This window comes from Lygodium microphyllum, chromosome 14, assembly GCF_053477565.2.
Source record: "Lygodium microphyllum isolate KBCC chromosome 14, Lygodium_microphyllum_v1.1.10, whole genome shotgun sequence".
NCBI lineage: Eukaryota > Viridiplantae > Streptophyta > Polypodiopsida > Schizaeales > Lygodiaceae > Lygodium > Lygodium microphyllum.
In genome coordinates, this window is record NC_141148.1 from 33,008,918 (window position 1) to 33,024,558 (window position 15,641).

General features: G+C 42.7%; 1 protein-coding gene across 3 annotated transcripts in view; it reads left to right on the forward strand.

The window, feature by feature from the left end:
- Positions 1–15,173, forward strand: part of LOC148025474 (ultraviolet-B receptor UVR8-like) — a 32,033-nt gene extending 16,860 nt beyond the window's left edge. The window contains exons 2-7 of one of the 3 annotated variants that reach the window (XM_087692622.1): positions 1,593–1,685; positions 12,586–12,744; positions 12,849–13,028; positions 13,163–13,294; positions 13,543–13,827; positions 14,019–15,173. In XM_087692622.1, the coding sequence (XP_087548748.1) occupies positions 1,593–1,685; positions 12,586–12,744; positions 12,849–13,028; positions 13,163–13,294; positions 13,543–13,827; positions 14,019–14,182 (1,013 nt within the window). In that variant the 3' untranslated portion in view covers positions 14,183–15,173. Of the gene's footprint in view, positions 1–1,592; positions 1,749–12,585; positions 12,745–12,848; positions 13,029–13,162; positions 13,295–13,542; positions 13,828–14,018 lie in introns of all 3 variants that reach the window. The other 2 variants (XM_087692621.1, XM_087692623.1) reach the window with 2 other exon arrangements.
- Positions 15,174–15,641: the final 468 nt, after the last annotated feature.

Sequence of the window (15,641 nt, forward strand, 5' to 3'; positions counted from 1 at the left end):
AAATAAGGGTGTGTTCACACCCGTATTACTTTACATAGAGACGAAGGAACTTTACAACCAACACAGGGTTCCAATTTTCTTAATCTACCAAAGTGAGGACAAGGCTCTCAATATCGATTTTGTATCGCTCTTCGCAATGGGCTGATTGATGTGACCACTTATCGATGGAAGATTGAATGGTCTCCGCATCAGAGTCATCAAAAGCATTGAACCAATGGTTATGCATAACTCTTCAAAAGAACCTGCAATCACACTAGGAAATTTGCGTTTTGGTGTTGGGATACCCGAATAGAGGGTAAATCAGCTACAACCTGCAAAAGGAAGTTGTAGTTTTCCTGCACACTTCGTAGAAGACTCGAATAAGACAAAATTTGCATTCTTTGTGACAGATCTGCTCCAAATGGAAATTGAGTGTCATAGAACCTTGGAGTCCTAATCAGTTTGCTCTGATACCATGTGAGAATGCATGACAAAAGGGGAAACACAAACATGGAGAGAGAAGGGAAGTGAAAGATTGCAATGAAAGAAGAGAATGGAAGGAGAAAATCTGTAGTGAACTCCAAAAGAATGTTGAATACAAAGAGGACTGATCAGTCCCTGCATGCAGCCCAAGGTGTTAGTGAGGGCACCATGCTAGGTTGATGAAGGAAGGCAGCGCTGGAAGACGGAGAAGAGTCCCTGTATGTTAAAGTGTGCTGAGACCTGCAAGAATGAATATGTGAATGGTAAGTCAGCTAATTGGGCCTACTATAAATAGCCAAATAACCCGAGAGCTGGAAAATAACCAGCCAGTGTGAACACTCCTATATTCGACTGAGAAAGAAATGCATGCTCTAGAAAGAGTTGCCTCCTCTGTCAAAACACATGATAGACTGCGTGTCAGAGCTTAGGTATTGGTTTGCTGTTGTCAATTAGGGGTTTCAAGGTGATTTGACTAATGTACTAGTTTGTGATTTCTAGAAATGATATTTGAGCTGATAGTCATTAGCAAATACTACCCTGGAACCATTACCAGCTAAGCATTGGTATTTTGGACTCCAAGTAAAATAAAGAAATATCCCAAGGAGCGATTAATGTTTTGTGAGAGTGCACATTGGAAGATCACAAACACGGAGAGAGAGAGAGAGAGAGAGAGAGAGAGTCTGCACTGATCAGAAAATGAATGCTGAATACAAGGCTGTGTCAAGCAGTTAGTGAGGGTGCTGGGACGTGGTAGAGGGTGGCTAAAATTGGCAGGCTGGGATAAGGAGAATGGAGGCACTGAATTCTGGATAATGGCAGACTGAAAAGAAGGCAGCTATGAATAGAGAGGAAATACCAAACTAGCTGACCTCCCCAAAATAGGGCAAAAATACTGATCTGGCCGGCCTGACAGAAATGTTGCAATAAATACTGATTGACTGGCTGTGGCCTAGGATTGGCATGTGACACTGCACTAAATGCACCCAAAGGGTGGGATGTAGGTAGAAACTGAAAACATGGAGGAGGAAAATTTTTGTTAATAATTGTAATACTTGTTCATGATTTCTTAGTTTTTTAGTAATGATGCCCAATTGAGTGATAAGCTGACAGTATGTTTTTTCTTTGGTCAGTGGGAGGAGGAGTTGCTACTTGGGGAAATGGACAAACAGGGCAGCTTGGCCATGGAGATTACAAGAACTTGAGCAAACCAACAATCGTAAGAGGTTTGGAATATATTAAAATCCAAAGTGTATCTGCTGGTTGGGGCCACACTGCATTCATTTCAGGTTTATTGTCTTCTCTCTTTGAAATTTTTTTCTCTTTGCATGTGTGTGTCTTTAGGTAGGGTTTTGAAAGCTTTTATCCTGTAGTGTGTTGGTGGATTCTCATTCCAATTGGGAGTTTCTCCAAGAGAATAAAAAGTTATTAGAAGTGGTGTAGCAATGGAAGCATGGACAAGTGCTGAAATAAACTATTGAACACAAGACAAAAGAGAAAGAAAACAAAAGAACATTGCAAAGAAGAGAACTCAAAGATATACTCGGGAAATGGAAGCCACATACCAAACATGAGATAGTTGCACATAACAATGAGTCATTGGCATCGGCTCCTTTCTCCAATGGAAATTCCACTTGAAGAATGATGACTATATGTGTGGAGATGGAGGAGGAGGAGCCCAATAAATAGGCACAAAATATGCCATATATAGCAGCTTGTCGGCCAGCATAAAATGCCAATAACCACATGAAATGCCCCATAATAAAAATGCCTAAAATCCTAAAGAATGTGCCTAGCCCATCAAGCATGCACAGACTCACACATAAGCTAACAATCTTGCTAACACCCTCTCTTAGATCATGGGTGATTTGATACAATACAATGATACAATGATAATGACTCATCATACCACCGGAGTAGAACCATGGATACCCAAGTAGTGTGTGATTAAGCCACTACCAAGGTGCCTCGGAGAGAACTTGATGTCAATGTTGATTGTATCAGCTCTTGAAAATATAGAATAGTCATAACAGATCTTTGTGGCCATCAACAATGTCTTCTAGTAGCATACAAGACCATCCAGTCAAAAATGCCTTTGACTATATGTGACCATGGATTCCTTGCCCCGGCAAGACTGCCAAAGTGTCCCCTTATGTGAGCTCAAGACTAGGAGCCAATCCGGATCTCTGTCAAATAACTGCCTTATCATGAATTTGGATGTCAATCCCAGCTCCAAGGTTTGAATCTGCAATTCTAGTTAGCATAAATGTAGCATGATCTTGGGATGTTTTAATGCTTTCCCGGAATGAATATTGTACCTTGAACTCTTGTATCTCAAGGATCAGGGCAGGGGTAATGAGCTAGAGAGTGTGTCGTACTCTGAATGGATCTCGAATCGCAGCAAGGCAGCCTTTGGATGCCGAATACTAGCAAATGCAGCCAAGGAAGGCTAGATCTGATGCAAACGGCAGTACAGGAGAGAGAAATGCTAAAAACGTTGGTGAGGAGAGAGACTAAAAATGTAGGTGAGGAGAGAGAAAACAGTAAATGCAGGCTGCAGGAGAGAGAAGACAGCAGCGATAGGTTGAGAAAATGATGGTGACAGCTGGAGGAGAGAGAAAATCTACAGAGCGGCAGCCGGGGCCTGCAAACGCAGTAGTATGTTGATGTGGCAGACTGTACGATAGTTGGATGACAACAACAGTCGCTTGGTTGGAAACAGCAGCAAATTGATGATGGAGGGCTGGAAACAGGCGCTAGATGAGTGAAGTCTGCAATGGACAGCTTGGATTGCGATGTCCTCCGCGAACGGGGTGTGGGCAGCAAGCTAAAAACACCGGAAACCTTACAAAAACGAGATTAAGGTTGAATGGAGGGCAACATATCTATTTATAGAAAGTTTGGGCCCTCCCAAGTGGGTTTGTGCTTATGGGATATAGACACCCTCTAGGAATGTATTTCTTTTAAAATAAACAACGTTTCTTCCTTAATTAAGCATGCTTTGGGGCTGTTCAAGTGAAGCTAATGCATTTTTAGCTCAACAGTTGTCACTCCTTAGGAACTCCCTCACTTCCTACATTATGGAGTATATCACATGCCCAATGAGGAGGAGGTCGATACTCCCCTTGCTGCTCTGCCTTGCCGAAGTCTTTGTAACATCCATTGGTGCCATCTCAATAGGTGAATCTAGGGGTAAAGCAATATCTTTCACTGTGGCAATCTCCCCTTTCAATGTGGTTGGAGCCTCAAGGGGCATAGGTTCCAAAGGTTGTGGCTCAAGTGCCCAATTGTCACATGGATCTCCAAGTATGAGATGTGCAACACCCCCCTTTGCAGTTGGAAACTCCACAAACCGAACATCTTGACTTGCATATACCTCTTGTAAAATGGGATTATAAAGCTTGTATCCTTGGGACTACAAGCTATAGCGCACGAACACGTCTTTTGGAAGCCGGCTCAAACTTATCCCTTTGTTTCTTTGGGATATGAGAATAAACATCACACCCAAACACCTTGAAATATGAGACATCCGACTTTTGACCAAAATAAGTCTCAAAAGGTGTTATACCAACCACGGCCAATGTAGGTGATCGATGAAGGATATGGATGGGGGTGGCCATTGCTTCAGCCCATAAACATTGAGGTATGTGCTAATGCTCTATCATAGTTCATGCCATCTTGATAACACAAAGATTCTTCTGCTCCAATATGCCATTCTCTTGAGTTGTGTTTGTGTTGGCAAACTCTTGGTGAATGCAACGATCTACACAAAACTTGGCTAGCTCATTGGAGATAAACTCCCCTCCTTTGTCGGAACACAGGATCTTGAGTTTCTTGCTAGACTTGTTCTCCTCAAAGCTTTGCCAATCCTTAACATATGAGAATGCTTCTGACTTCAGCTTGAAGAAATAGACCCAAAGTTATCCTGTTAAAATCATCAATAATTAGCATATAGTATAAATTCTCCTTAAGAGACTTTGTTTGCATCGGTCTACATAAGTCCATTTGAACAACTCCAAGGTTTGCTTAGCTTTACGTGAAGCCTTTCTAGAAATTGCATCTCTATATTGCTTGCTATGAATGCAAGATAGACATGTTGGATGGCTCACTCCAATCTCTAGTAATCCATGCATAAATTGACCACGAGCTGCCATTTGAAGGTACTCGTAATTGAGGTGGCCAAAGCGAGCATGCCATAGCTCAGTTTGAGTTTGAGAAGAGAGAATAATAGAAGTAAGGGTAAGGAAGTCTGCATCTTGTAGACCCCATTCTCCTCATGACCTGCAAAAAGAACTTGTCAAGAATCTTCATCAAGAATTCGGAAGGAGTCCTTATCAAACTTGACCATGAGACCAAGAGCAAAAATCTTACTTACTGAAAGAATGTAATATCCCAAACTTGGTACATAGAGAACTTTTGATGTGTGGGCACCACCTCGCCTATCCTGAATCAACTGCATATCACCTTTGCCATTGATAGGGATCGAAGAGCTGTCACCTATGAGAATTCACCCATGCACTGAACGCATATGGGCAATACCATCTATAGAAGGAGTCATGTGGTGGAAAGCGCTATCCGCAATCCACTCATGGACTCACGAGGCTGGGTCAACATTGTTGCATTAGAGACCATCGGAGGAACATCCTCAATCACCTCCAAATGGAGGAAGGTGGCCGATGAAGGAACAGCCATCACTCTTGAGTCTCTTGTAGTTTTCTCCTTCTTCTTCTTGTTTGTGTCGGGGCAATCCTTTTTTCAATGACCTATCTTGCCATAGATGTGACAAGTAGACTCCCTGGCTTTATCTTGCTTGGTCTTCTCGTCCTTCTTCTTTGGGGAAGATTGTGTTTTCAACACCTCTGACTTTGGTGCATTCTGACCTTAGAGTTGTTTCTCCTAGTCCATGACCATTGGAATCAACTTCTCGCACTTAAGCGTATGTATCTTCCTGAAGCATTCTAGGCATAATAGAATGCACTGAATTGAGGTGGTAACTACGAAAGAAGAGTTATTACCATGTCCTTTGAGGTAATCACCTTCCTTGCGTTTTGGACCTGCATATGCAATTGTTGAAGCTTATTGACATGCTCGCACAGGGAAGTGGACTTAGATGGGTTCAACATTTGCATTTGTACCTCTAGGGACACTTGCTTTATCATGATTATCCAATTGTACAAATGGTCTAATTCCAACCATATCTCTCGAGCAACAATCAGATGCTTGATGTGAGCTATCATAGCTGAAGTGCAAGAGAGAAATAGGAAGGAGCAGATGTAGGCATTCAATTCTCCCCAATGTGCCTGTACCTTGGCCAACTCAGCTTTCTTATCAATAGAGAGCTTGGAGGTATCACGAGCTGTAGGACGGTCTATGCCTTGGTCATGAGCTCCGCCAAATCATAGGACTCCAAGATGGCTAGCATCATTACCTGCCAAATGCGGTGATTCTCCCCATTGAGCGTTTGATCGGAAGGAAGAGCTAGTAACATGGGACCTTACGGTCCATAATAGGGTGAAACTCCATGTCGATCTCGAAGACATTGTCACTCGAATAACCTGCACAAAAAAGGGTAGCTCTCTTTGACTTCAAAAGCACAGATTGCTAGGACTTCCTCCGCTCACCCCGAACTAGTTTCAATTATTGGAGGCAATGAAAACTCAAAATCTGCTTCAAAAGGCTGAAAACGCTGTGCAGCCTTTTCTCCTTCATGAACAGCAAAAACCTGCAAAAAACAACTTATTTGCTCCTTTCCCGCACTTCACCTCTCCACCTCAGTCATCGAACATTGAAAACACAAACTTCTGTTGCGCTGAAATCTCCTGTTCAGGTCTACCCACAATCAATCAGCCCTTCAACAGTGCTTTGATACCATCTCAAAGTGCAGCGAATGTGGAAGCATATGACCGGACTGAAAGAAAATGAACACAAGAGAAGAGGGACAGAGAAAAGAGACAATAGAATGCAAAAATCTGCAATAAATAAATGCTGAAATGAAGAAGGCATATGTGTACATGAGCTATTGAATGTGTCTCCGTGAGGCGATCTCTCTCTCCACCTGAAAACCAAGTGAGATGTGAGCGGGGCAGGCCAGCCTATAAATAGGCTGAAAAATTAGGGAATATCTGATCAGGTTGGCCAGTTAAAAACTGGCTGACTGCTGCATAAATGCAGTTGCTGAATACAATAATCATAATAATGCTGCAGAAAAAATATGGATTGCCATATGGCATCCTACATGGCTTGTCTGGCCTGCCTGACTGCCCGGAAATGCTGGAAATAACTTGGAGACTGCATAGAACTGACTGACCTGAAAATAGGAAATGCATAATTGTACCTGAGAGTACTAATTGTACAACAGTAAACAGCCAATGCTTGTCTAGGGGATGATCAAATCTCTAACAACATAGACCCACCACAAACTTGCATCATGCCATAGACCTTCCTCCCACCATAGTCCTAGCTACCACCAACTATTTTGTCCGCTCAACAAACTCTTACCTGCATGCCACTTGCTTGCCCACCTCCACAATTGCTTACTATTGTGTTGGCTAGTGGATCATTACTATGCCTATTTATGGACCAAACAACTGTCCGGCCACTATCTTGCCTTTGCTTGCTTGCCTTTGGTAGGCTGATTTGCTTTGCCCCCACGCAACCATAGCCACCCTATTTATGGACCAACAATTGTCCGGCCACTATCTTGCCTTTGCCTGCCTGGCTTGGTAGGCTGATTTGCTTTGCCCCCACGCAACCATAGCCCCCCTCCTCCTACCTTTGCCACCCTTGGTGCTCCCTTGCTCCATTTTGCATCCATGTTACACATATGGATGTGTCTTTAACTTCTTCATCCACCCTCGCTAGTTTTGTTAGGTTCCTTGCCCAACCTGCATCCATCTCCCCTAGTTCGGCACATCCCCCTCATGCACCACAATTGTTAGAGTAGAGCTTGTCACGAGTCATCTAGCTAGGCTCAGAGTCACATGGAGCTAGCGTGTTGCACAAGATTGTAATTGGTCCTCCAACACTATGAGGGGGATCTAGTAGTGCAACCCCTTGCACACATTCGGCTGAATCTCGATGCCTTTCCACCAATTCGCTTTGCTCCAAGCACAGAGCTGGTACTCAGGGATATAGTGACAGCCGTTGAGGCGTCTTCTTTGGCTTGTAGATTGGTTGGAGATTGCTCTCCCATTTGCGTTTTCAAGGGCTTCGTCTAGCTGGCTCTTATTGGCACCCTAGTTAGGGTTACACGAGTGTCATTTAGGGAAAGGGAGTGCTCTAGCTTGTAGCTAAGTGCACCCGAACAAATGGAGGGAACACTTGCCATCAGATCTTTAGTAGCACATTTCAATTGATGGATGGAGGGTTAGGACTATTTGTCACTTGGAGATGGCGTCGCCATTACCATCTCTTTTCTTGGCCTTGACGAGTACTTCACGCCATATCTTTCGGTGATTGGTAGCGCCTTCAGCCATGTCATACATAGAGATAGGACTTTTGTTGATACACAATTACTCATTTCTTTGACTTATTGTACCACAGAGTCTTTACACTTCCTTCCGTGAACCATCAGGATTCCCTTTGCCCATGGGGGTTTTCTCACCAAGCCCGTCACATATACATGATTCCTTGGCAAGTCCTTTCCATGTGGGATGATTGGACATCTTGTTGTAGAGTGCTCTAGGACTTGATAGCGTTAGACCTCCCTCAAGGATGAGAGAGGAGGTAGATCCAGGTTGCGGAGTGACAAAGCACCAAAGAGCACTATGCTAGACAGAGGAGGAGACAATGCCGATGACAGCAAGAGCCATAGATGAGGGACAGGAGAAGGAGCAGAGAGGCCTAGAGCTACAGAGATTGGTAGAAGAATGATTAGGGACCTTGGATTGATAGCTTGTGCAATGTGACCTCAGCCTCCCATGGCTTCCACAAGCACTCCCTTGATCACACAAGAGCCAGAGATCTCATAGCCCTTGATTGCAACAGCATTGTAGCCACCCAAGAGATGCAATAAGTTGTGGACGCACCACCATCTCCTAGACTTTTAGTTCGTTAGGTCGAGATCCCAGAGTTGATTTCATCTTAGGTACCTAACACACAATAGATTGGGGAAGGTGAGGAGTCCCAAGAGAGCGAGCAAGGGGTAGATGACTTAGATGCATACTACAAGGACTTACCCCCATTACACCTTGTAGTAGAGTTAGCAAAGAGGACACATGAGAGGGTGTATGCTAGGAGGTAGTAGAGATAGGCATGGGTTGTAGAGCCATGCCAGTCTGAGAGGCTAACACACACTCCATAAGGATATTCTCATAGATGTATGAGGATTTAGAGGACGACACTTCAGGTAGGGCCGGAGCCTCATGAGGTAAGATTTGCACATTAGGTGGAGGATAGTTGATTTTCTCATGTTGTAGAAGCACCATCTCTCAACATAGAGGATATCTCAATGTTAGGGAAAGTCATTGTGAAGCTAGAGTCACACTTACTGGGCAGTAGTCGTGGAATTGTAGAGATATAGATTGGAGTATGCATATGTGTTGGGGAATAGAGTAGCTAGTGACTTGGACGAGAGCCTATAAGAGATTTGTTCCTTCTTCAAGGAGGCGGCCATGAGGAAAAGACAAGGCATTCTAGAGAAGGAGAGTTCCATTGGAGCATCATTGGCTAGCCTACAATGGGAGGAGAAGAGATGGCCATGGTGTAGATAGATAGTTGAGAGGATGCACATTGCTAGAGCAAAGATCGATGCTGTGAAGGAAGCCAGATTAGAGCACAAGTCTCACACAAGTGCTTCGTTTTGGATTGAGTTTGTTGATAGGGTTAATAGAGACATTTTTGCATTACAGGGCCAAAACATTGTAGATGGGGTTTGGAGTCTCAAGAGAGCGATGGATCCATTGCACACGGCCCTTCGTAGGCGAGATGGGTTGCTTTAGAGCTACAAAGCTTTGCTAGGGTCCACTACTAGGCTCATGGGCTATGCGAGGGATAGAGAGACAATATGATAGTACCAAGAGAATGATTACATATGAGATATCTAATGGCCCATTTTATTGAGGAGCTGGAGAAGGCACTTTTGGCATTGCCCTTAGGCAAGTGTCCAATAGAAGATGGATTGGATGAGTCATTTTTGAGCTTTTGGGATCTTATCACTGTATGCCGCTTTTAAGGTTTCTAGGAGTTTATGGCATTAAGGAGTTTATGTTGGAGAGACTTTGCGAGGGGTTGATTTACCTCATTTCCAAGGGAAGTGGAGACACACTAGAGATCACACAGCGGAGACCAATCACTTTGCTTGGAACTACCTATGAGATCTTAGCAAAGGCAAATAGTCTTAGATTAGCCACATAGATGTTAGATATTATACACCCCACCCGCATAGGTTTTGTCTGAGGGTATAGCATCTTTGACATCATCTTTACTTTCTTGGAATCCACTACTTTGCCTTGATACGAAAATTGAGACCTTATTGTGCTTCTCTACTTTTAGAAGACATATGACCACATGGATTGGTTCTTGGAGGGCAAGATGTTGAGAATGGAACTGCCAGAGCAATCAATCAAGGGAATAGCGGCTCTTTACTCAGCACACGGGCAGCTTACGAGACTGGTGGGGCGAGAGGAGACAGATTCAGCATTCAGAGAGTAGTTAGATAGGGCTGTCCAATAGCTGCATTCTTGTTTTTATTTATAGTAGAGGTCACAAGCTCCTTGAGGATTTCAAGTGTGTCCCCGTGGGACCGTAATAAGATATCTTGGATGCCATGTGGGGATTGACATTACCTCATAGCATTAGTTGACACCTCTCCTCTTGAGCATTGGACAAAAGCTTCTTTATTGGAGCTCAACGAAACTCTCACTAATCAGGAGAGTAGTGGTCACCAATTGGGCTCTTCTTGTGATCATTTGATACAGTACTCTCTATTGGGCATTTTGTAGGTCATGCATCACTCAGATGAAGCGCCTTATTAGGAATTTTATTTGGTTTGGAGGAGACAAGATTGACTAGAGCGAAGGTGGCTTGGGATGTCATCATATAATATAGATCTAGAGGAATCATAGACCTAGATAGTCAAAGCAAAGCCTTGTTGGCTAAGCTCATTATTAGAGGTTTGCGTCCAAGCGAGGAGCCTTGGAAGAAACTTTTGATAGGGAGGTTATAGGCTATGACACCTACACATGGAGTGTTGGCCCATGCGTGGAGCAATTGTGCAATTAATTTAATGAAAAACGAATGAGAATGAAAGAATTAATCAATGCACAGTCATACTCAATCATGAATGAGAAGTAGTATATTAATGAGTGAGAGAGAGTACAACACTCAAGGTGATCACACTGAATAATGCCACACTTATGTGCTAACGAGGCACAAAGTGTCTTTAAATAATAAAAAGTGAAACCCTAATGGCTTAACTGTCATAGGAAACCTTAAAATAAACCCTAACCCTAGTGTCACTTAGTGCCTAGGACACTAGTGGCAACAACTGCATTTAATGACAATTTAATTGCTTGGGGAGCCTAGATCATGGATCAAAGGGCATCAACGGGTAGCCCACGAGATGGCCAACATGGGGGACTATGGCAGCCCAACATCCACAAGATTTTTCAAGAGATCAAGATCAAAAACTTAGGTAGTAGCTTGGAGATTAGATTCTTGGTTGTCATTATCAAAGCATGGAGATATATATCATGGGGCTTTACTAGCTACCCCTCACTACAACCAAAGAGAAGAGGAGGCAACCTCTTCTCTTCAATCACTCTTTGAGATCAATGTCAGGCCACACTCTTGGATAGAGGACATACTTATCATGGGGGAGATCCTCGCAACTGGTTGCTATGTTAGTGTGAGATTGGTTTGCATTTCAGGAGCTATTGCAAGAGACTCAGAGACAGAGACTATAGGGTCTCAGGGGAGCTAGAGTTATGATTGAGGCCATGATGGAGGGAGTTCCACCATATTGGTCGACAGGTACATGCACTATTGGTCTCTTCCCTAGAGGGGACATTCTTCTAGTAGTCATTGTGACTAGCCAAGATAGAACATTTACTTTTATGGTTGATGAGAATGGTCACCTCGAGCGAGAGGAACTTGACCATAAAACACTCATTGGATGCTTCAGACAGAGGATTAGATTGAGACCTAGCCATCTATCTTGTAGATGGATGGAGATAATGGGCTTATGAAAGGATACAGTGGGGTCCATGAGAGTGACTGTGGAGGGAACTGTTCCTTGATAGACAATGTGGCATGACCTTCTTTGGGGGAGAGTACAGATGAGCATGATCAGAGCGCAACTAGCAATCACTGCCATTGGCATAGAAAGAAGAATCTTAGTTGAATTTTTATATGACTTTTGGAGGAGGCTACTTGATAGCTTTAGGCCTTCCTATGGATTGTAGCTCATAGGAGCTTAGTGGTAACTGGTTGGCATGTGGCTTGGATATGGCAGGGACCTAGTGGCATGCTTGAAATGATTGTCTAGAAAAATATTCCACACGGATAAGAGGAAACCACCTTGTAAAATAGAACCCCTGTTTTTGTTGAGATGAGGATATCTTTAATTTTTAAGGGGAGAAGCATGTAATGTATACATTACATCATACATGCACTAAAGCTTGGGCCATGTAAGTTTTGAAATTATTGAAATAAGTCTGAAATAAGGCAATGTACTCCATTGAACTCTCAGAATATTTAAATGCAATTACTTGAGATTGTTTGGACATGACTGCCTTTGCTAGGATAGAACCCAACCCGACACAGTTTTAGGGGAATGTAATGTGACTATGCTATGGCTAAGGGGCTGTTGCATAGCTTCCCCTTGTTTCATACTCTCCGAGCGCAATGTTGGTTAGTATTGTCCCTGATTGGTTGCGGAGTGACGCCTTGAATGGGTGTTAGATGGCCGATTTAGAGTGACCCTCTTGATGTTCCCCTTGTGGGGTAGTGCTAGAACTTGAATGACCAACTAAGACCGTTCTAGCAAGGATGAAGGCATCATCTGAGACTGTTTGGATGTGTGGCTTTTAAAGGAGATGATGGGAGTTCTGAAATTGTGCTACAAAAATTTAAAAATCATATACTGCTGGTTTTGCTTAGGTTCTGTATGATTTATGTGTTGAACAGATGATTATACACTTTACACATGTGGTAGTGGAGGGTTTGGACAGCTTGGCCACGGAAACTGTGAGTCCCTTAATGTTCCAAGAAAAGTGGAGTCACTCTGTTCTCTGAGTGTTTCTCTTGCGGCTTGTGGTATGCGACACACATTGGTTTTAATTAGATGTAAGTTTTTCTTTCTGGTACTCTCTTAGCTCGTATACAAGTTTTACCAAAATGTGTATCTTTACAAGATGTGCAGCTTTCTTAAAATCTAATATGCTTGACAGCAGGACATCCAGCAGTGTACGCATTTGGGTCATACAGGCGTGGACAGTTAGGCATTGATTTGTCTATATTGACCTTACAGAAGGCAAAAGGATGCTGCATTCCACAAAATGTTGTGACCCTGAATGAGCATAGGATAGCTTCCATTTATGCCAATGGTGACCACAGTGCAGCTTTAAGTGGTAAATGAATGTTTATTGGCAGTGTTCCAATGAACTTATTGTATTATACATTAATCTCCCCTTAACCTCATATTCACAAGTAGTCCTGGAATTCAAGATATGTAGTAACTTGGGTGGAAATACCTGATGTGCAGACTCTGGTGTTCTTTATTTGTGGGGACGGAGTTTCAATGGCCTTCAAGACATAACACTTCCGTCAATGGTGTCAAATGAAGTTAAATTATGTCAGGTGGCACTCGGCTGGAATCATGTGCTGGCAGTAACAAGTCTCTTTCTTTCTCTTTCACTGTCTGTCTGTCTCTTTCTCTTGTGTGTGTGCATGTGTGTGTTAGCACACTAGCTCAGCACCAAAATTGTCCTCTTTCTTCTTTCCTGACTCTTGATCCATATTAGGATGCACTTTCTAACCGGAAGAAGACGCACCTCACTATTCAGGTTAAAGGATGATTTTTTCAAAAAGTCAAGCTTTCTTGCATTGGAGAGGAATTGATTACATGTTTTGTTTTGCCTTCAGTTAGTGGAGAACTGCTTACAGATGGATGCACATGGGATAGATCTGTGAACAATATTGTGAATCAAGAGACTTCAAACAAGGAACCTGCAGCTTCTTCTACCAGTGAAAGCCCATGGCACCATAGCCATGCAGAGTCTTTGAGAAATACAGGCCAAATGCAAGAGAGAGATAAGGCTGCAGGAAGTTGTGGACAATCTTCATTACACCTTCACTTATATGAGCCTCTGCCTGGATACACAGTTTGCTGGGTGGCTGCTGGATCAGAACATTCAGCAGTTGTAATGGGTAAGAGCTATTTACTTACGGATACTAACTGTTTCTAGTTTTTCTTGGAGCTGATATGTTCATTACACTAGAAGGTGACAGTTATTTCGGTGAGTGTAGCCCTCAGTTATGAGTACAGTTTCATTGTTTGAGGACAATAAAAAGGGGAAATATGCAATTTGCCTCTGATAAAACACATGTATTCTTTGTAGATGATGGAACTGTTATGACATGGGGGTGGGGTGAGCATGGGCAGCTGGGATTGGGATCTACTGATGATCAAAGCCTACCTCAAAGAGTTTCAATTTCACCATGCCATTGCAATTTCAAGGTATTTTGTGGAAGCGGCTTCACATTTGGATGCTCAGTGCATTGATATATAAATTTGATCATTTATGAAACCATTGTCACAATAGCAATCAGATGACACCAGTGCATTCACAAGGTAGGAGTTGGCAGTGTGTTTGTAACATTTGTAAATGGATCTTGTTCTTCCAATGAGACTGTCAACAAATATGAACTGCATAATGTCTAAGAGCAAGGAAAGAATGCAAAGGATGCAAAGACAAGCCACATGAAATGGCATTGATGGATTTCAGGTCTAGACAAAACTGTTTTGTAGTTCTATTTGGGGACATGGGGGTTTCACTTTTCAATAACAGGATGTATTACAGAGTGACTTAGGGTTGAATAAATGATTTTCTCAAGCAAGCTGCATGTGGGGTTTCCACAGACACAACTGAAGCACCCCATAAGTCTGTTCTATTGGATCCAAGGTTGGAAATGTAAATGTGTACAGACTCTGCTATGCTTGATGGCTCTTTGAATTCTTGTGCCCAACACAGCAGTTGCCATTCGTGAAGAGTAGGCTTGAAAAAGGTCACGTGAATGTCCGCTTCTCCCACAAAAGGCAAGAGTTTTTTCAACATAAGATCATGGTGTCTGAATAACAAATTCTCTCATGGTTCCCCTTTTTGCCCTTAAAAGGGAAGCCCTCTTGCCATTTCGCTAGCCATATACATGAAGCCTTCACGAATTTGTTTTATCACATGGTAAAGGTAAATGTTCAAACAAAGTAATTTTCATTGTTCTTGAGGCTTGTCACACATGATCTGTATATTTTTGAGATGAGGTATAGAAGACCCTTCTATCGTCTTTAGACAACAAATGAAGAACTTTGAAGTTTTTGAGTAAGCCAAGGGGATGTCACCTCCCTAGGGAATACTTTGTAATTGCTGTGGGACTTTACAATTTTTCTCTATCACTGATTTCACAGTCGTTGGATGTAATTATGGCTACCTATGGGTTGGACTCGTTGATTTATCAATCCCAAATTTTTTCTCTATCACCGATTTCACAGCTGTTGGATGTAATTGTGGCTACCTATGGGTTTGGCTTGTTGATTTATCAATCCCAGATTTTTTTCATAGAGATTTTTGAAATATATACAAAGACCAGATAAAAGATTGTTTGGCATGTTTGGACTTTCTACAATAAAAGAATGGTATGAACACAAATGTAAGTATGAACTCGTTTTATACAAATCATCGAGTGCTAATTGTTATGAATTCAATGTGATGGGCTTGGTTTGCTACTTGTAGCTATTTTCTATTTGTGTGAATGCCTGTTGACCTTGTTTGCAAGTTGTAGATGTGTTGGTACAAGTAGGCTTGCCTTCAGCATGTCACAATGATAATGAAGATTGAGCCGTCAAACACTTCATAAAGGCACCACAGAGTGAGCTGCAATATCTCACACCAAGTGTACCAGGAGCACTAGTCACAACTGGCCATCTTAAGGGTTATATAAAGCATCGCGTGAAGATGTTAAAGTTG